Source organism: Etheostoma cragini, chromosome 1 (assembly GCF_013103735.1).
Source record: "Etheostoma cragini isolate CJK2018 chromosome 1, CSU_Ecrag_1.0, whole genome shotgun sequence".
NCBI classification, from domain to species: Eukaryota; Metazoa; Chordata; class Actinopteri; order Perciformes; family Percidae; genus Etheostoma; species Etheostoma cragini.
Window position 1 is genome coordinate 22,392,740 of NC_048407.1, and position 23,186 is coordinate 22,415,925.

The 23,186-nt window shown below is 38.6% G+C and overlaps 1 protein-coding gene across 2 annotated transcripts in view; it reads left to right on the forward strand.

Moving 5' to 3' along the window:
• The window catches only part of myom2b (myomesin 2b), a 30,476-nt gene extending 25,899 nt beyond the window's left edge, over positions 1-4,577 (forward strand). For both annotated transcript variants that reach the window (XM_034870116.1, XM_034870106.1), the window contains 5 exons: positions 678-700; positions 898-953; positions 1,038-1,127; positions 3,357-3,482; positions 4,024-4,577. In XM_034870116.1, coding sequence (XP_034726007.1) covers positions 678-700; positions 898-953; positions 1,038-1,127; positions 3,357-3,482; positions 4,024-4,227 — 499 coding nt within the window. In that variant the 3' untranslated portion in view covers positions 4,228-4,577. The remainder of the gene's footprint in view (positions 1-677; positions 701-897; positions 954-1,037; positions 1,128-3,356; positions 3,483-4,023) is intronic.
• Positions 4,578-23,186: the final 18,609 nt, after the last annotated feature.

Sequence of the window (23,186 nt, forward strand, 5' to 3'; positions counted from 1 at the left end):
AATTGGTACCCAGCCCTACCACACGCTTAATTTAGCAAATCCATTAGAAAAATCAATTGAAACATGGCATGCAGAGTGAAAAATGTCCAAATCCCTTTTCTAATTAACATACAAAGAGAGACATATAAGTACAAGATTTTGCAAACACATTGAAACAAGTGACATCCTGTTGCCCTTTGATTGAGCATCAACATGCCGAGAGTTCCTCCAGCCATCTGGTCCTGTGGCTGAACTCTGGTCCTCACATACTGTTCCAACAGCCCTTACCTAGTGATTACAAAGCAATATCATTTTTTTTCATAGAAAAGATTCTGTTAAGTCCCTGAGTAAACTACAGTGCTATGTGGTTTGGCACTAAACCCAGAATACCTTGTGGCAAACCATCTGGCCACTGCTACTGACACAAAAATGAAAAAAGATATTATGTGTGTGGTCAGTTAGCAGAGCCAGGTAGTGGAAACAGACCATAACCAAATGTGGCTGTACTACATTTAAATACAGAGTTACATCCTCAAATCATTATTTGTTGGTTGTTTTATTTCTAAAGACAAATAAATACTAAAAGATACATTTTAGGGTTACAGTGTACTCACTATTGTACATGATAATTGTACAGCAGGTTTGCTGTATGAAAGATTGGGAGATAGACCTCTGACTCTATTTTCTGTATGTTTCAGGGCTGAGGCCTATGCTGAAAAGAGTGAGTTTTTCCTTCCAATCTCCTTGTTTCTTTGTTTAATACAGTTGCCTTTTTCTTAGTAACGTTGTAAAGTTTCAAAAAAAGCATAAAGCCACTGATTGTTTAGGTGTCTTACAAAAGATTATGACCCAAAGTTTATCATCAAAATGAAAAGCAATAGGAATGATTGGTGATATTAACAATGTGGCTTGTTTCAGACCGTGGTAAGGTAGTGGGAGGACTGCCTGATGTGGTCACTATCATGGAAAAGAAGGTAAGTGCTTAAGTGTATGGGATTTAAGTATCTGTACATTTGTACATGTTTTTCTAAAAAAAGTTATCATTGTTCCTCCTTTAGACCCTGAGTTTAACATGTACAGTGTGTGGGGACCCCAAGCCTCAGGTGTCATGGTTAAAGAATGGAGCAGATGTGGAACCTGATGATCAGGTAAATGCTTCAGCCACACCAACAGGAAAAGGCACTTCAAACAGGGCCTCGTTCTTTCTTTGGTTTCTACCTTCCACAAACGACTGACTCTTAAAGCTGTTTACTCCCTTCCCAAACCCAGGTCCTCCATTGTTGCCCATGATTCAGTACCTTATTAATCACCACTATTGCAATAGTATGTTTGAAATAACTTGTCTAGTGATACGATGGGGTTTCCGCACCTAGTACATGTGTACTGGATTCTGCTGTGTTACTCCCGGTGGCTTTGACTGTTTCAATATTTTGCACACTCTTTGGATTCTTATGGTTAGCATCCTAAAGCATATTGTACTTTCAAAATGCAATTTCTACATGACTACAATACTGGTTTAAATATTGTCACCGTTGGGCGAAAAGCTTGTATGTCCAAAAACGTATTTTTTCGGAAAATGAAAAAAATGCTAATTTGAAAACATTTTATTGAGCTGCTTTTCTCACGAAAAGTCCGACCAAATCACTTTGTTTCTGTTTAAATATCTGTAAAACCCCACAGATGGATTTAATATGTGTGATCAGTAGCATTGAATTTTTTTTAAAGTGACAAAACATGGAGATACAAGGTTTCTGCCCAACAGTGACAATATCACAGTAGGTTTTCTTGCCAGAGAAAGACATTTTACCTTAGATGCAAAGTAATATCAAGTAATGGAAAAGTAATGTTTGAATAAGAGGTCCAGGGAATGCTGGAGGAAATATTGAGGTAGTAAAAAAACAAAGTACTTTCTAAGTAGTGTATGTTTCAATTAAGTTTTAATTAGTACACAACACTGAAATTGATGAAATAAACAAGATCCCCAGTGATACACTTTAGTTCCTTGTTAAACTAATTGCATTGCTGAAAGTCTCTATACGGCCTCAATATGCACTGCTGAGGTGATCAGGATTAAGACTGGAGGGATCTGCATACTTTAGGTGAGGTCAGCATTATCAGTACACTACTGGATTGGTAATGGAACAGATCTACCTCTGATAACTCATTGACCTACTTGCCAACCAGTAGAAGTCTACAGCCTATCCCCAGTCAGTGGAGGCTCTTTCAACAGCATCAGCATCCCGCGGCTCTTAACGGCTTTGAAGATTTAAGTTTGAGAAACCGCGGTCCAGGTGGAATATGTGTTGAAGTTTGCCCTTTTCTCTTTATTCATTCCCTCACCTGCTAATAATCTGTCTAAAACAAGAATATATATCGTCAGTGCTGTGTTTTCCAGACCTCAGGAGTGTGTCTCCTCTTCACCATTACCACAGAGGATACTGAAGACATTAACAGAAAAACAAACAGAAATATATATAGATCCAGAGAAACTTAGAGCAGGAGTAGGTGTTACTCTTAAAGTATACAGGTTTAAATAGAGGTGTGTTGGAACAGGTGCTTAATACCAGGGAATATTAATTTTTAACATGTTTTCACAAAAACCATAATTACCTAATTTGATGAGTTATTTTTTAATACAGGATCTACCTTTCATCAGTCAAACAAAAGATAAACTAGCAACCCAGAGATAAGCCTACACTGGTCTAATAAATGAATGCAATTATCTAAGACCATACAATATGTTCATTTAAAAAAGCCATCAACTGCAAACATCTTTTTTAGGTCTATTTGATTTTTAGGCCAGTAGAGTTTTTTAATTTCTCAAAACAAATACATGGTATTTCTCTTAATACGAATTTCATTTGCATGCTACAAGTGCCACTCCATTAAATGAGTGGGCAGGTACTCCATGAGAGGGAAATTAAAATTCTGTATTCTTGTCAGCAGCGCTCACATGGTGCAAGTGAAAATCATCAAGTCAAGTTCTCTATGTTGTCTCAGGTGTCTAAAGAATATCTACACAAGTTTAGTTCAACTCTAAAGGCTTTACAAATCAACCGCGTGGTCTCAAGAAGTACAGCTAGAATATGTTTTTATTGTCATTTAATCCAATCATATAATTGAGCTAAAAGGCCTCAGCAGATCTGAAAAGACAATAGCCTGGAATAGATCATTTGTCCTCATGTCCACCAAGCCCATCAAGCAGTGCTCAGCATTTGCTAAAGCAAGGTGGTAATCAAAGCTGCGCTGCTGCTCTGAGTAAAAGATACATTGATTTTGAAGTAAAAGTCAAAGTGAAAGGCATTTTAAATGTTAAATCATGCTAAACTCCCTGTAGTAGGTTTCTCATTTCTTTAACTTTTGATTTCATATTTCAGTACGTGGTCTCCCTGGACCAGGGCAAGTTTGCCAGTCTGACGATCAAGGGTGTTTCCATGGAGGATTCTGGCAGATATACCATGATTGTCCAGAACAAATACGGAGGGGAGTCTGTGGATATAGTGGTGAGTGTCACTGCTGTGTACCACAAATGACTGGATTTACTCAGAGCCGTGGAGTTTTCCTGACCATCTGTGGCACAAATCTTGTCTTTTCATCGGGGCCCAACAGTGGGATATTTTTGTGATCACACTTGTGTGTAACAGAGCTGATATTTGATCTTGTGACTTTTGTCTGACCCTCATTTGACAGTTTTTTTTAAAGATCATTTCTGGGGCATTTTAGGCCTTTAATTCCACAGGACAGATGATGATGGGAAAAGGGAGAATGACATGCAGCAAAGGGCTGCTGCGCCGAGGAGTAAACCTTGATATACGTGCACCTGCTCTACCAACTGACCTAACCCGGCCACTTGATTTTAACATGAAAAGATTAACATGACAAAATAATGCAGGATCCTGACTTAGAATATTCCTTTTCTTAAGACTCAAAATGATGTGCTTAGATGTTGTAGAACATTTGCATGAAAGGTGTAACCCACAAATGCATGTAGGGGAAATGTTTACATAATACTGACATTTTGTTTTATTCTGTCTCTCTCTCCAGGTCAGTGTGTACCGTCATGGAGAGAAAATCCCTGAGGCAAAACCAACTCTGACCCCTAAAGTAATGATCCCTCCTAAACTCCCCATAGAGATCCCTCAGCCCAAGACCCAGCCTTCTCCTAGCCCCGCCCCCTCCACTCCTAGCCCCGCCCCTCCCAAGGCCGGAAGAGGAGTGAAGAGTCCCACTCCTACCAGGAGGAAGTAGAAAGCATGACAATCATAAATGATTAAGAAACATATTCACATGTAAACCAGGCTTTCAAGCTTTCATTGGTACTCTCTATCTGGACAAACATTAAAAGCCTCAAAGGAAATGGAACTAACACAGTGGATGTTAAGTTAGAGATTCAAGAAAACCCTGCTAAAGTAAAAATAATTGTTATAGTAAGCAAAAAATGAAAGGAAATATATATGCTATTGTGATATCTCTCTGAAATATATCCCTCCTTTAATGAATAAAATATAAAACTAGTTCATATCTGAACAAGACTTAATTAGAAATGACTAATGTAATTAAAATGAAACTTGAATAAAGCTGAAATTTCATTATAACTATTGCTGGAAAAGGATTGAAATTTGTTTTTGAGCTAATACTGTAATGTAAGTAAAGTAAAAAAATTAAACAAGTAGTTTTCAGCACCAGCTCTGTGTACAAGCAAAACACAAAAATAAAATCTAATGATCTGGCTTAAATAGAGGAGAAATCAATACATCTACTATAATTAAACAGACTGTTATAGAGTATATTGTTGGTCACCACCAAGGAGACATCTGGTCAGATTGCTTCATCCCCCTCAGAGTGTGTTTTACTCCCGGTCTCAAAACAGGTTCCAACAACATAAAACATAACAACTTGATAATTTAGGAACAATGGCTTTAATATGACCTCATCAGCATGCTGCTGAAAAGACATTTTTCATCAATGCCTGCCTTTTTCATGGTGTGTAACATATTGTGCTTTATGAGGCCGTTGGCAGAATGTCTTAATTCCCCCTAACACTCCCCACCACCCTTTGAAGACAGGGCAAAGCCAAGTCGTGGCCATGTAGAGAGAGGTATGCCCACTCTGCCCACTGGGGGGGGGGGGGGGGGCTCTGCATATGATCAATGGCTTGTCTCTGCCTCACGGTCATTGTTTTATACATGAAAGATTGGATTTACATGTTTTGGAAATTCTCTTCCCTACACTGCTTTCTGCAAGATGTTAATTCACAAAACAAGTATCACAGCTCCAAGTCACTGTCTAATGAGATGAATGCTGGAATGCTATTTAGGTTTTACTCCAGAAATAATGCTAACTTTCACAAAGAACATGTTAACATAGGTAAAGAGAGAAATAGCTTGGGCTGTAGAAAGCCATTATTATGCTCCCACCTCTGTCAACTGATGGCTGCAAAACACCTTCCTCCTTAACATCACCATGGTGAGATATTGATCAGCTGACAGTGAATCACCACTTCTTAGCAAACCAGAGCCATGAAGCAGTACTGTGACACTAACACTGCCACCACTGAAAACTGTCATAACCAATTTCTGCCTAATACTGACTCTGACTTTTTATTTATTTTAAATACACATTTATTCTACCTTACACCTAAATATCCATTATATACAACCCTCCTGGTCATCAGCCAACAGCCTTGCTGTAAGATGTCAGTCCGGTTAAAAAAAAAGTGCAGGAAGTAGTGATGGAAGAGCTGATGGCTGATGAGATTTGTGGTTCATCAAAGCTGATGAGAGGAGAAGAGCAGACGGAGAGGAAAGAGGGAGGGGAGGAGGTTAACTTCATTGTTTTTGTGTTTGCTGTTGCTAATAAAAGAAAGATTACACTTTGCTAAGCCTGTTTTTGTCAGAGAGGGAGAGAGACGGAGAACAAGAGGCAAGTTGTGAGAGTACTGGAGTAATGGAGAGACTGAAAGAGAGAAAGTGAGACTGCGAGATTGCTGTTTTGCGTTACTTTCACTGCCTATGTGTCTGCTCTGGCGGTATGAGACAAGTCTTGTCGAGATTGTTAAGTTGAGAATGAGTTGCCTGATTGAATGAAATGCAGAGACATATAGTAAGTGGGATGTGTGCGTGTGTGTTATTTGTATTGCTGTTTGTTGTATTTTTTGGGCATGAAGACAAATCTCATGTCATAAGATGTGTGTGAAAGGAAGAAACAGACTGAGACAATGCACATGTGAGAAATGAATGCAGATATTTCAGTGTTGCGTGGCAATAAATGACTTCTAAAGAGCGACAGGAAGAGGGCGATACTTGTGTGTGTTAGAGAGAGCGGGGGGGGGGGGGGGATGGCGAAAGAGAGACAGAGATCTGAATCATTTGGATGTTTCACTGATCATCTGCTGTGAGATCATTTTTCTCACTTTTTAATTCATTTTCACATTTTTAATCAGCATAATTACTGAGAATCCAAATGTTACCATGACAACCACATTTTAATTTCAATACATTTGAAAAAAAGACCCATCTCTGTGAAACACTTAGATAGCCTGTGCACTCCCAGACATACAAATAGATGCATACATACAGACAAATCTACTGCACACACACACGCACACACACACACACACGCACACGCACGCACGCACGCACGCACGCACGCACGCACGCACACATGCACACATATAGATGACTGCTATCTAAATGGAATAGCTAGCCTGTACTGATAGCAAGAAATTGTGTTTCCAAATATAACACCGTGTCATTGGAGTGTGTGGTTGTGGTGAGAAACAAGTCTCCAGAATATGTGCTCTTATACAGTCCTCCACATGGGGGCACTATTGTAACATGCACACACACTCAGAAACTGTTACTCACTTTTGGGCATATGCACACACTTGCACATGCACACACAAGGGTAGACAGGCCTGTCCTAATTAAAGCAGTGCTGTTCAAACAATGAGATACACTTGGAGCAGAGACATTTTGTGGGTGTGCATTGACACAGCCACATTTTAAAATACTGCCATGATGCACACATGTACACACACACAATTATGTGTGCACATTTTTTAATACACAACTTGCATTGCTGGGGTAAATGCTGACAGTTATTCTGATGATATTCATTAGTGCTGATTTTTGCCTAAAAGAGAGAGGAGGAGACGTGCATAGAGAGGGGACATGAGGAACAAGGGAAGGAGGAAAGAGAGGCGAGAGTAACTAATAAAGGACAGAGTGAGAGGGGAGAATGCAGCATGGTATTCTGCAAGCTTGTCTCACAGTTTCACCAGAGATGATTCTTTGTTTTACTGTGAGTAGAAGGACAGTTATTGGTGAAAGGGAAGGAAGGTTAGGGTAATGCAGAGAGAGAGGGGGGAAAGAAAGTTAAGAGAGTGCAGAGAGGCAGCAAAAGAAAGAGGTTCTGGAGACAAAAGGAGGAAGGAGGGAGAGAGAGAGGAAAGGGGGAAACACATAGGAGAGGAAAAGAGGGAGGGAAGCAAAAATGTGGGTTGATTAAACCTCTGGACTTTAAAATGGGAGCTGATTTGAAAAGTGCATTGCATCAAGCACACATTGTTGGCTTTCAGCTTTTTTGTCTCATGCTCACACAGTGGGGTGTCGTACACTCTGCTATAACTGAAAGAAACCTGCTTGTTTCCTTATTCATCAGCCATGTCATCGCTTCCAATCTCAAAGGAGCTTTCACACTAATCAAAAAAATGTACTGCTGGATAATAAGTAGGAAGTTTGACATCATCAAGATAGCTGGAACGTGTCTGCTCAATGTTAAAAGTGGTATGAATTTTTGAACCCATCACACTACTGGAGAAACCCGGCTGACCATTGGTTGTGTCTAACATCTAGTTGGGATATCCCCTCAGTTGGTTACAGATCTAGACTGAATCAGCCAAGTAATCCTCTACTGTGCCTCAAGCTTTACTACTGCAACTTTTGTTCTGTGCAATACAAATGAAGTAACACGGACAATATAGTGTAGTTAGTCAAACTGATCACAAAAAGAGCAAATTACAGGGACAGAGGTGAGGAGGATGAGAGAGAAATAAGGAGGGAAGGACAGAATATGTGAACATAGGAAAAAATAATCAAGTGGAGAGATCAAAATAAACAGCATGAGCTGCGATTTCTGCTGCTCCTTAGCTGTGCTAGTCTTTGGCTAACTGGGTTACTCAAATAGTTTCATAAGATGAGAGCAGATTAGATCCATGCTGTGATTATAAATCCAGTACATGGACATCTTTCTTCAGGCATGATATTGAAGCGTGTGTGTTGTATTCCCTCACATGCTCAAAACACTTTCTGTAACGAAATAAAAGCTGCATTTTTGTCAAGTAGAAAACAAGGAGGTAAGCTTAATATTCACATCTGGTATATTTCCAGTGATATTAATGTAAGTGATGCATTGCAGGAAACATGCTTCTCCCTCTGCATGGTAGTCAGGTAGCTCAGCTACGTAGCAGCGTCCCTGGAGCTTGTAGTGACTCAGTGTCTGACTGTTGGATGCTTCAGCAGGCGGATGCTTGTCAACATGAGAACTTAAACCCTGGATGTTTGGTCCAAGGACAGCACACCTACTTGCAATTCCACTCTGCAGCCCTAATGCCACGCTGCTGGGATACTGTGGACCCTTACACGCATTAAATCCAGAGGCATTGTTTTTGTCAATGTGTGATCATCTTTTAAATTGAAAGAACCACAAGGGACTGCTTTGCTCTCAGTAAAGCCATGTCGGAAGGGGTGGTAAAGTGGCTCATTTTGTAAAAACCCAAAAGGACATGCAAGCTCTTGTTTTCAATTCACCGCAGACATGAAAGTTAGCATGATTGGAGTCTCTAAATTGGACACATAATAAATGTGACTCATCATCTGGCTGAGCCTGTGTCACCCTGTCCGTATTGGAAATGGGGCAGAGAGAGTTGCCAGAGAAAATGACTAGTGAAATGTAGAATGGGTAGTGTGAATCGAGTATGTGAGAATGGGAGACAATGAGAATGATGTGTGATTTTAACTTCAGTAGCTTATTCCTGGAAAGCTGAATTATTTTTAAGTTGGAAGTCTCATCTGACAGAACTGTTCCTACTCCCCCTACAGCTGAATTACTCACAAATATGCAGCCAGTATTACCATACCCTCCTCAGTCTGTTCGTCTCCCGGCCTCTGTCTCCTTCAAACTTGGTCTACCTTCTATTCATTTCTACCCCCCCTTTCTCTATTTCTCACGTTTCTCAATCTTTCGTCCCTCTCTCTTTTTTTACTCCTTCTCCAATCACTGTGAAATTGCAAGGAGGCCTGTTGGGGACTTTTCTGACAGAGAAATTTGGCTCCGATCAGAATCACTAGAGAGCATTCCTGCATTCCTTTCCCAATTTAAATGATTTTGCAGCTTCACAGGCACTCCCACCCAGACAGCCAGGCAGACTCACATAGACACCTCGCAAGTCTCCCGCCGTCTCTTTATCTTTTGCACATGCTCACTCTTTAATTTCTCACTGTCATACTCACAAACACAGACATATAAAACACACTTCAGACAGAAAATTGGTGGTACTGGCGAGGTGCAAACAAGCAGGAGCCTATAAAGTTGCTCCACTGACTTTGTGTGGGTGAGAAAACAGATGAGCGACGAAAGAAGAGTGGCGGCAGCTGGAAGAAGAGACAACGATAGGAAGGCAGATAAATGGAGTCCCAGTTTTGCAAAGTGCATCATTAAAATAGGGATGAACATGTTTATCCTGGTGCTTATCCGTGTTGCAGAATAAACTATTATGCACAGGCTCACAATAATGTGCCTTATTTCCCTTCTCACCCGCATGCAGCTGTTGTTATGGCTCCTTGGAAACAACCCTGATGCCTGTCAACATGTCGAAGTCACAGACAAAAGAAGCTGTCGAGTCCACTGGCAATTTTCATTTTTCACTTGTTGTGTATGGGCCAGCTGTCTTAGAGAGATTATTATGTGAAGACAGCACACCAGGTCTGGCTCACCTGTCTTTTGGTCTCTTCCATGCAACCAGATCTTCTTCTTGACTTTTTGTGTTGAAGTGCAGAGGGCTGCACCTCCTCAGGCTAAGGGGACAGATTCAGAGGAAGTTGCCACATTGAAATCAGCCACTTCAAATTCTACTTTTCAACCTGAAACCCGGAAGCTAAGTAATTAGCTGCCAACAGCACAGCCAAGAGTCGTGAACATTCATTCATTTTTTGATTTTAATGCCATGTAAAACTTTCAGATACTCCAAAATGTTTTTACATCCTTTAGTGGTGGAATGTACAGTATATACTCAAGAATTGTTTGTACTCTACTCAAGTACAATGCTGAATACCTTAAGCCATTTTTTACTTTTACTCCACTACATTTCAGAGAGATATATCAAATTTTGTATTCCACTCCATTTATCTGAGAGTTACAGCTACTTGTAGTTAGTTTGAAAATTAAGATTTTACAAATAAAACACATGACCAGGTCATAAAAATGTTCCAATGATATTACACAATAAAAGGGTCCATTCTACTGTGGATTTGCTTCTTTTACTAAGATTAAGTAAAGGATCTTCCACAACTGACAGCTTTATCTTGAGTGGTTATGAATATTTTTCCTTTCTTACTGAAATAACAACCACCTGTTGTTTAGTCCTCATCATCTTCTGATATTAAATGAGCAATAAAAGTGAAAAAGCTTTCTTTGAATGCGTCTTGAGCAAAAGACATTCACACATCTGAGTACTAAATGTCCAGTGGTGTACTGTACAGGTACTGCTGTATTTTATGTGTTCACAAAACAATCTGTAGTTAACCTGCACAATGATTTTTAATAAGGCTAATGACAAAGACATATCCAGCACCACTATCATTTGGACAAGACCATTTGTCAGTGATTTCTAATTGAATACACAAGTGATTTTAATGATGAAATCATGAATTGTATAAAATCTCAGTTCATATATTCGTTTCTGATCTGCCACCTGATTAATTTAAGGTGACTAAAACTACTTGGTTAAAGTAAGGGAAAAAATGTGAAACCAAAGAAACCAACCTAACATTGAGTGTTGGGAGACGGCATGCAAGCAGCAGTGTCTCCAGTGTCAAAGTCATATGCTTTGTACTCCAATATCCAACCCAATCATCTCCCTAAGCGGCTATTGGGCTCTCCAACATAATGGAGCTTGCATTACGTTAGAGTGATCATTTTTGAAATACATTGCACATAAATAGTTGTCATTCCTGTTGTTGTTGTTGTTGTAGTAGCTAGCCTACACAATAGAATCAAGTGAGGTCACATCTTAAATGTTAAGAACATATGATTATCCACAGCCTGGAATGTGTCTTATCTAATCTTAAAAATAGTTATACAAACAAACCACATAACTTTACTGTACTTTATGTTTAGGAGGTCATCACTGTGTGATTATGAAAGAGTAATTGACGATATGAAAAATTTAATTGGTTTTGCTACTTTTTTTACTACTTTTTTGTGTTGGCTGATCTGCAGCTGTACAAATATACTGTAAGCTAAATGAATGGTGGCCTACTTGTTTGGTAAGGAGGACAGTATCAAAAGCAAAAGTCCCACAGGTCAAATCCAGCCTTTGGTAATGTGAAGTAAGCAGTTTAAGTCCAGCAGAGAGCTATTACTGCTGTGTGGAAGTTTGTTTTAAACATGCATGCACAGACATGAGTTCAGGGGTTGTGGTTGTGCACAAGGTCCAGATGATCAAATTCTCCAGTGGCAGTCTAATGAGAAAGAATCCAATCTGTGACACGCCTGCTGTCACTGCATGCATCATGTGTCCATATGTGTATGGTCATTTCTGCTACATGCAGGTATGTGTGCTGTGATTCATAATGGAGCTTTAGATTGAGGTGCACTTCATATATGAAGCTTCATTTTTTAGGCTGCTTCATGGTCGGTCTCTTTCTTTGTTCCTCTCTTTAATCTTACACCTCTTTGAATCTAAAAAACAAGACATGATGTGCTATTTTCTCTTCTTCTTACAATACAAAATACAGTCATTTACCTCAAAATAAGTCTTAAAAAGTAATAATAAATCAAAAAATATAGTAGTAGTATCACAGTATAGTTTGTCAAAAAAGTCTTATGTCTCAAAAACTGATAAATAGTACGTCAAAAAATGTATTAGTATTATAAGTAGAAAAAACAACAACCTGTCAGGACTTAATATCAAACCTAAGTCAGAGCCTACAGGGACTGTTGGTGGGTTGCAGTTTTAACCACTGAGCCTGCGTCACCCAATAAAGTATGTTGAAAACAGTTATAGCAAAGTATTTCAAAAAAGCCATTAAAAAGTCAAAGCAAAGTATGTCAGAAAAGTCATGGTATAGAAAGTAAAAAAAGTCATCCTGTAGTATGTTTTGGAAAGTGATGAAGAAGTCATATTGGAACATGTCCATAGTAAATGAAAAAAGAATTGTACTATATTATGTCGGAAAAAGTCATAGTATATCAAAAAAGTGATAGAAAGTCATAGTATAGTATGTTCAAAAAGTCATACTACATATGTTGAAAAAAAAGATTAAAAAGTTATGGTACACTATGTCTGAAGAAGTTGTTAAAAATTGCTGAATCACAAACTTCCTAATATATAGGTTCCAAAAAGCCATAGTATAGCATGTTGAAAAAAATTGATAAAAAAGTCAAAGTATAGTATGTCCAAAACGTGATGGTATAGAATGTCAAAAAAGTCGTGGTATAGCATGTTGAAAAAAGTGACAAAAAAGTCATAGTATAGCATGCCAAAAAAAGGGATTCAAAAGTCATAACACTGAGTGTCAAAAAACATTATGACAAGGGACACCCTGGATTGGGTAGGGAACCTGGGTCAAACTCTGCAGTTACATTGCCTAGTGGTAGCAGATGGTTATGTCGTATAAAAAGTCAAAATATAGTACTGTATGTCAAAAAAGTCATGGTATAGTACGTTGAAAGAAGTCATAAAACAGTCATTGTAAATCACAAAATTCATAGTACAGTATGTCAAAAAAAGTGACAAAAAAGTCATAGTATATTATATAAAAAGTCATAGTATACCATGTCAAAAAAGTCATGGTATAGCATGAAAAAAAATTGTGATAAAAAAGTTACAGTATGTTATATAAAAAAGTAATGGTTTAGTGTGTAAAAAAAGTCATCATTCTTAAAAAAACGTTATGAAAAGGGACAGATTGGATTGGGTATCAAACTTGGGTCAAACTCTGCAGTGATGTTGCCTGTTGGCAGCAGTGCTAACACATGAGCCAGTGTGCCACCAAAGATTTTATGTTGAAAACAGTAATAGCATAGCAAGTAAAAAAAACAAACAATAAAAAGTCATAGTATGGGACTGTATGTGATGCAATTTGGCGGAAAAAAATTCTAAAAAATCATGTCAAGTGATGATAAAAAGCCATAGCACTGTGGGTTGAAGAAAAAAAAAGTTGTGAAAAGGGACAGCCTGGATTGGGTTTCAAACCTGGGTCAAACTCTGCAGTGATGTTGCCTGTTGACAGCAGAACTAACAACTTAGCCAGTGCGCCACCAAAGAACTTATGTCAAAAATAGTAATACAAAAAAGCCAATGAAAGTTAATTTTAAGTCACATCATGGTATATTGTAATAAGTCAAAGTAACTGTATGTCAAAAAATGTCATTGTGTAGCATGTTGAAAAAAGTCACATTAAAGATATAGTATGTCAAAAAAGTAATGAAAGTCATAGTATAGCATGTCAAAAAAAGTATTATCATTGTAAGTTTTGTCTGTTGCAAAACAACAGTCAAAGCCAGAAATCTTGGTGTAGTCATGGACTCAGACCTGAATTTTAACAGCCACATTGAGACAATTACAAAGTCAGCCTATTATCACCTTACGATTATATCAAGGGTTAAAGGACTTATGTGTCAACAGGATTTGGAAAAACTTGTCCATGCTTTCATCTTCAGTAGACTTGACTACTGTAACGGTGTCTTTACAGGTCTCACTAAAAAATCAATCAGACAGCTGCAGCTGATTCAGAACGCTGCTGCTCGGGTCCTCATTAAGACCAAGAGACTGGATCACATCACTCCAGTTCTGAAGTCTTTACACTGGCTTCCTGTATCTCAAAGAATTGATTTCACATAAAAAAGTACTTTTGCTAGTTTATAAATCACTCAATGGTTTAGGGCCAAAATACATTTCTGATCTGCTACTACACTACGAACCACCCAGACCTCTCAGGTCATCTGGGACAGGTCTACTTTCTGTCCCCAGAGTCAGAACTAAACAGGGTGAAGCAGCTTTCAGTTTCTATGCTCCTCATATCTGGAATAAACTCACAGAAACCTGCAGAGCCGCTGCTACTCTCAGTTCATTTAAATCAAGGCGGAAGACCTTTCTTTTTGATGTTGCCTTTTTTTAAATTATGTTCTTTTAATGTTTAATTTCTTATGCTGCACTGTAACTTTTACTCTTGTGTTTTATGTGTCTTAATGTTTCTATTTTTAATTCACGTTTTTTATCTGTTTTTATTTTTTAACTGTTTTTATTTTTTAACTGATTTTGTGTAAAGCACTTTGAATTGCCCTGTTGCTGAAATGTGTTATACAAATAAAGCTGCCTTGCCTGCCTTGCCTAAGTTGGGAAAAAAAACAAACATGAAAAGGGCTTGCTTGGATTCGGTATTGATTCTGTATCAGAGCCCACAGTTACTTGTTGGTTGCAGTTTTAACCACTGAGCCAATGTTACCAAACAGAGCATGTTGAAAACAGCAACAGCATAGGATGTCAGAAAAGCCTTTAAAAAGTTATAAAAAAGAAAGTATGACAAGAGCCAGGCCCGACTGGATTTAGGACCTGGGTACTTGCAGGTTCACTGTTGGAGCAGTCATATCCATTGTGCCACCAAAAAATTGATGCAGCCGACAGTCATAGACTAGTGTGTGGAAAAAAGCCATTGAGACGTTATTGTATGGTATGATGACAAAAGTCAAAGCATAGTAAGTCAGAAAAAGTCAGAAAAATGTTATGGTAAATCAAAAAGTCATAGTATAGCATGTGGAAAAAAGTGATTAAAAAAAGTCATAGTATAGTGTGTCAAAAAAAAGGCATGTTACTGCATGTCAAAAAATGTCAATGTATTATACATTGAAAAACGTTTTAATATGTATAATATGTCGGAAAAAGTCATAGTATAGAATGTTATAAAAAACATAGCACAGCATGTCGAAAAAAGTAGCGTAAAGTTAATTGTATGTGTGTCAAAAAAAGTCTGAGTACATGCCAACAAATAAGTCATCACATAAAAAGTCAAAGTATAGTGTGTCAAAAAAAGTGTTTAAAAAAGTTATGATGTAGTATATATATAGTGTGTATAGTATGCCAAAAAAAGTCATAGCATTAATGATGTATTGTATTGATCCGACACCAAGCAAATACAGGGCCAGTATTGCTGATACCACTACTTAATAATTAATGTGGATACATCAACAGATTGCTTATCTGAATTATTATAAGTGAATTATAAGTGTGCATGTGATTTTACCTTTGGATTAATAATGACTTAAAACGCAGGAAAGAATTTCATGTGCTTGATACATCTATTGTGTTACCACTGTATCATGCAGCATTTTTTAAAAATTATAAAGCTTGCCTTCTTATGTCTCAGTGTATTGTTTGTTAACTGCATAATAAAAACATTTGATTGCGCAAAAAAAGTATGTTGTTAATTATAGCCACACGGTGTTCTCTGCCGTTTTTCGGCTCCGTCTCTGTCTTGCTTGTGTGTGCGTGCACCGCTGAGTCATGTGACTGTACAATATCAAGTCACCAGAGGGAGAAGGAGGAGCAAAGTGAAAGCAACGGAACAGACACAGTCAGCCAGGTCACCTTTTTGATGAGGAGTTGATACTGGAGAGAATTTGAAACTAAACTATCAAAATGAACATATATTGATATAAAAATATCAATGCCAATGTTGATACTGATATTATAGATATTTGGATCAATCTGCCTACCACTATATAGTAAAGCATGTCTAAAAAAGTGTACATACATGACATGTATGTCAAAAAAATTCATAGTATGGTATGTCAAAAAGTTAATGAATAGTACATCGAAAAAAGTGACAAAAAAATAATATTATGGTGTGTTGAAAAAAGGGATGGTATAGCATGTCAAAGAACTTCATGGCATAGCATGGCAAAAAAAGTGATATCAAATTCATAGTATGTATGTTGAAAAAAAACAATAACATTACAAAAAGGACCAGCCTGGACTGGTTGGCAAACGTGGTCTGCAGTGATTACTTCTCTTCTTGATTACTACTTGCCTGTTGGCAGTAGTGCTAACCGTTTTTTTCTGTTGAAAACAGTAATAGCATAGTATGTCCAAGCCATTAAAAAGTCATTATATAGTATGTTGTATAAAGTCAAAGTATAGTATATTGAAAACAAGATGAAGTCATGGTAAACAAAGAAAAAATGTGGGAAAATCAGCTATTTGAAAAACTGACAGTCTATGCTTGTGTCTAGAAATGTTTAGGTTGTTTGAGAAGGGTTGTCAATGAAGGACTGCTTGTGGCTCTTGTCATTTGGAAGCTCATTGAGCCAAATGTATGAGCCCTATTGCTTAAATGAGAACTGGCATTGGCTAAAAGTAGACAAGTATATCTACGTTTTGACGTATGAATGTTGTATGACAGATAAGAATTGTTCTGAATCAGCATTCACACAATTATGTCACGCCACAGTGCAAACTTCTATTTCAGAATTACAAATCACAAACTGACACATGCTACACACCTACTGAGGTAAGCAACTACATAATGATCAGGGTTTTCAACAGTGTTTCAACATGTCACCTTGCTTGAAACAAAGACCAACTCTGCTAACATCATAGAAAATGTATAAACTTTAAAGGTGCAGTAGGTAGGATTGTGAAGATCCAGGAATTAGCCAAAGAATTTGAACATCAACAGCTTCTCAGTCCCTCCTCCCCTTTCTGCTAAAGCCCAAACGGTCTCCTAAGCCCCTCCCCCCACAGTCAGAAGTACTTTTTGACAAATCAAATGTCACATTCAATGAGTGTGTCTATTGGTTAAGTTGTCATCTACAAAATAAACTGATCACAAGATGAGAAGTGTCAGGATGCCAGTGACTTACAGAATTTTCTAAATAATTTCCTAGGGAAAACTGCATATGATGGTGCTGGTTCAAAACTCCTATGTGTTTGGGTTGTGTTGAGTTTTAAAAAGTTGAAAACAATGTTTTGAAAACAATGTATTTCTGTTTATGTATGCTGAAGCCAGGTTAGGAAAATATGCATTCTAATTCTCATTCTTCGTCTCTGTGAAGAGGTCAAGGCCAGCCCTATTGTCTCTCACCTTCCCCCTTTCTTCCTCTGTCTCTAAAAAATTGATCGGCCATGTCTATCATTGAGCATACATGAGGCAGCTCATTGTTCCCACAGGAAAGGTGATTGCTGTCCCAGCCTTTGGGAGCCGCCCCTGCTGGGCCAGACTTGACTGGAACAAAGAATGTGTATCCAGGTAGTCTGAAAATAAGTGACGCCAACTTGGTAGGATCCTGTGGGCGGGTTTGTCTTCTCAAGACATGTGGATTGTCAAATAACACCTTTCTTTTGAAGACATTTGACCAATAAGAAGAGTTTTCACTTGAGGAACCATCTGTTACTCCAGGGAATAATTGTTTGTCATTTAGAAATATTCAGGACTGATCTCATCTTCATCAGGGAGAAGTATGGATCACGTCCGCTGTCAGCTGCAGTGTTAATGTGTTTTGTGTCTTATTGTCTTTGTCATATCATTTTCGTCATGTTGTTTCATCAAACTTTTTGGTAATTCTCCACTGATACTCTAGCCTCTCTTCATCGTCATCAAATCAAAGAACACCTGTTAGTTTTTTCTAACAGTTGAAATCCCATGACTGTGAAGGCTACATGCAGATAATTCACATAATTTCTGTGATAATCAAACCATTCAGTAACCCCTCCTGCCCTTTATGTTATTATAATGTGCCTTCAATTTTTTCCACTCCTATATTGTTACATTTCTGCACGCCTCAGTGTATTATGGCATTAGGGGCCAATGATGACAATAAAATGCTTTTATTGTACCAAAAATTCAAGCTAAACAATTAACTGTGGCATTCAAGAGAGACACACAGGAAAGGTGAGGAAGAAGGAACCAAGACAAAGAGCAATACACAGCAAGAGAAAGGGTCTGAATGACGGGACAAAATGTAAGGTCAATTTAAGCATAAAAGAGCAAAATGTTTAGTAAAGATATGATGGAACTGTGTCTGTATATTTGTGTGCGTGGCAGCAGGATGCTGTTGCTCCTGGCAGCAGGCCCATACACTTCTACTGTCATGGCCAATCATTGTCAAGAAGATCCCCCCCTCACACAGACACACACAGACACACACACACTCAAACACAAACCAACTGTATTGCTCTCTCTGGTAATATGAGGGACAGCTATGCAGTGACCCATACTTGTTATTCTCTTTCCTTTAATACACACAGAGTAGAAGACATCAACAAGCTGCAATAAAATTGAACATAGCAAGTCCTTGACTGTGTTCGGACATTTCAACCTCACGACTAAGCTAAATGCTCAGTGGCCCTGAGCATAATTGAAACATTGAATGTGCAAGTGCTTCACTTATATGTGCTCCAGCTCTGAGAAAATAAAAAGAGCTGCACTGATATTTTCTAGATGAAAAATTGTGGGGGGCTCAAAATGTTGCACTGTGCGCTCAGAATGACACACACACACACACACACACACACACACACACACACACACACACACACACACACACACACACACACACAATGCAGTTATGCAAAAGCATAAATACTTGGAACAGAAGCAGGCCGAGGCTTGGATTTAAATGCAAAATCCATATATTTCAAAGGACTGCAGTGGTTACATTTTGGCAGCTGTAATTTAGAGTACAGTGAAGGTCTGGGCATTGGGCAATAATTCAAACAAATGATTGTTTGTCAATTTTCATATCATGATTACAAATAATTTATTATATTATGATATCAATCTGCAAACTTCTAGCACAAGTAATTATTCCCAAAACAAAAAAAGTAGTCATTGAGGTTTTTGTTTTACACATCTGAAGATGTGTTTGTGTGAGCGTTATAACAATACGCTCAGTGGCCACTTTGTTACGCAAGTACACCTGGACAATTGCATGCAATACAATGCAACATCTTGGCCATACATACTACTTTTACAAAGACAAGGATTTACATTGTCAAAGAGATTTAACTATTTCTAACTCTTTGCTTGCTTTGCTTATTATTGAGGTGGTAGTTTGTAGTCGTGTTGTATTGGAATGGAAATTACCAAAACATACACTACAGGTATGATTTTATACCTACCCACCATCCTATATAACAAACAGGGATTAAAACACATGGATTGTGTCAGCATTCGGTTTGTGTGTGTTTGTTTGTACATTTGTGTCTGATTCTTATGTCCTTATGTCCATGTCGATGTATGTGTGTGGGTGCGCGCGTGCATGCATGCGTGTGTGCGTGCATGTATGCATTCGTGTGACTGTGTGTGTGAGTAGACACCAGGTGAGCATGACAGCTGCTTTAGTTACTAGAGTACCAAGAGCCAAACATGTTTCATCCCATTCTGTCTCTTTGTCCACCCTCTACCATTCTTCTGTCACATTTTAATCTCTCTCTCCCTCTGTCTCTCTCCTTTCTTCTTCTTGTCTGTCAGCATATTTTCATGGCTGTATTGGCATACTGAATTGATAATATTTGTTGAGCTTAAAAGGAGGATTTTGGTAGCCGCTCACACAACGATAAGTCTTAGTGTCTGCTCTGCTTCACTGCATACTCCAGTGGAGCAGGTATAAATTGGGTGTTATGGTTGCTACAGCCTGTTGCAGCTTAAATATCTTTCATATATTTTTTTGATAAAAGAGTAAGTGGAATATAGTGTTGCAGGTCTTATGCCAAGATGCCAGTAGGCAGTTCTTGTTCAGCTGCCCTAATGTATAATAACTCTAACCCTAGTTAGGTGTAGGGCTGGGTAGTTCTCAGGCACTGACCAAATTGCCTCTAAAGTATTGAGTATCAAAAAGTGTCAAATTGAAATAGCTAAGGAGTACATGTCCTCAGAGTCAGGGAACCAGTAAGCATGTAGCATGCTTTTACCAAGATCTAATAATGTTTGTAATTGGCTGTCTAATTTTACACGTCGCAGAGGCAGGCCGGAAAAACTCCACATTACACAGAGACGGGGCTCCATAGTACAAGCTGAAAAAAAAATAGATTTCTGCTTTAGTGTGTGATGTTGTAATTTGTTTTTGTTTCATACAATTGGCATCGGAAAAAAAAGTTGCATAAGATCCAATGTCTAAGTCACGGTGTTGTTGTAAGTACCGGTCACAGATTTTTTTAACAATATCAAGCCCTACTTAGAAGTGCTGTTGGGTTTAAATTTGTTTGTTCACTGAACACATTTTCTTTTTTTGAAAATGACTTAAATGCATTCTGACCAGAAAAGATTATTAACTTCATTTTCTGATCAATGTTTCCCCTAAAAAGCTGATGATTATCTTTCTGTGTTTCACATGGAACAATAATCCTCATCTCATCACAAGTGTGTCCCCAAAGTTGGAATGAAACCTTCCAGTTTAGAAAATCAATTTTACTGTCCAATATTTTCAGTTCTACACCAAGCTTGACACCTCCTGCAAAACTGAATCCAACTCAGTGAACTATATCAGATGATAATCCCTCCCTTGGCTCAGGAGTCACACCTGTAAGTGGCAAAAACGTATTGACTGCTGTCAAACAGTGCAGAAAGGAATAAAATAAGAATCACTTGACAATATGCCTTCAGTACTCAACACCGTAGTACAGAAGCAGGATAGATGGCCTCGCTAAATCCTTTTGTTCATTTTCTACACCAGGAGTCTATCCCTGGATACACTGGACCAAATGCATGCAAACAACATAAAAGGCTACCAATCCATGACAGGATCAACACAGATCCAGTAACTACCCAACGTCTCACACTAATGATCATGTAAAGCTTGCTGTCTCACACCCACCTAAACAGCTTGTGTTTAAGAGAGAATAAACTGAGGTGTACAAGGATGAAAACAACAAGCAAAGGTGGTGGAACTAACCACTGTGCCATTGAATTTATAAAAAACTTTATTGGTTGGATGTACACGTGGACAGCCGTCCCAAAGCCATTCTAGCAGTGGTCTCAAGTCCATTTGTGGTGCACTGATGAAGGGGACCAGCTTTCAAAAGAATGCAATGGGTTCATGTTTTTTGACCATGACACAGAATCTCTACCAGCTCCATTGTTGCTTTGAGCTGGGTAAACTATAAAATAAGACTTTCAGACACTCCACACCAGGATCTAAAATATGAGATAAATGAACCTTTTGGTCTATTTGCCAATGACTGGCCACCTTTTTTATAAATTGACATAGAACTGCATAAGACAAACATGAACACAAAAAAAAGAGCAGGTCCTCCTGGTCGAGGACCTGCAGCAAACACTGCAGCTCATTGTATTGTTGTTGCTGTCATAAGAAAGACAATCTCTTCTCACCCCTTGTCTGTCAAGCACCACTTCTTGGTAAATTCACTTTTAACCATACTTCCACCACGTTGTTAGTTTTTCACTTTCACGGTTGGTCTTCTTTTGCAATGTGCCACCACAAACTTGCAGACTCTCTTTGCGGCTAGCATGAAATTCACCTCTGTGATACATGGCTCGATTGCTAGTACCACTGCTACTCATAATCGAGCCCGGTAGCTAGCTAGATAAAGTAAGCGGAAATGTATATTCAGTCTTCAGTGTTTGCTCCCTTTTGGTTGCCAAGACCAAAAAGTGTGTGTATGTTGGTGATGTTGAAAACAATCATTATGTGTGGACCAGGGTCCGAAATGAGCACTCGCCAAATGAGAGTAGAGTTGGCTGAAATAGGTGGTCAGCGAGGGTCAATTAAAGAAGTGTGATAGAATTATTGACGGTCACATGATGCATGCGCACCAGTGGAGTGATGAGAGTGGAGTGAAGAAGACCTATTCAGCCAACTCTACTCGCATTTGGCGAGTGCTCATTTCGGACCCTGGTCCACACATGATGATTGTTTTCACCATCACCAACATACACACACTTTTTGGTCTTGGCAACCAAAAGGGATGAAACACTGAAGACTGAATATACACAGAAACAACACAATAGGTGAGAGGTAGGCTAATATCCCAGTTGTGTCACCAGTTAACCTCCGAAGTGTTGCAAGGACATGAATTCTCAGACCAAAACAGAAACCAACATTGCCATTTTCAGTTGGTTTTTCATGTGTTTTTTTATACATACAGTACATAAACAGTACAACACACATATCATATAACAGACTCTGAATGATTAAGTCCGCACAGTTGTCATGCCCAAATAATCAAAGGCATAATTTGTGTCCCTACTTTTATTTAATAGATTGTCATTTGAAAATCAAGTTTTAAAACAAATAATGATGTTTCTCATATTCCCAAAGTATAAGGGAGGTACATGAGGGCAGACTGGGTGCTCAAGCTGCCAGCATCGTACAAATGGCTGTTAGATGCAGGACTGAAAACTTCATCATTCTTAAAAAAGGAGCTAAAATCAAAGAATGGGGAGAAAAAAAGAGAATTGACTCTATAGGAGATAAGACTTTATTTTTAAAGGCCATTCTTTGGTGAAAATGTAATTCCAGGGATAGAGGTGTTTGATAAAGCTGCGACAAGAAAGCTGCTGGGGCGGCAAGGGGAAAGGACATACACTTATAAAGCTCTGTATGTCTCTGTCTCTTCAGATTCTGTTATGGTGGACTGCAACACTATCACAAAACCCATGATCTGACACCTGTGTGTGTGTGTGTGTGTGTGTGTGTGTGTGTAGGTCATTATAACCTCTGCAGACTCCTAGGTGTAACACCTGACACCCACATACTGCATGCATGCACTGCCCCGCCCCCCCACCGGAAGGTATAGAAATTGATTTTACACAGAAAGCTCCAATCGAAAGTTACTTATTAAACCTGCCAAGTGCTAAAGCCTTGCCCTCCTGGCTTATGTGTTTATGGTTGTAGCTTGGTTGCCCTAGATGTCACTTATTTCCTTTGTTTTCACACAAACCTATTTACCTTTTTTTATCTGCATGTTA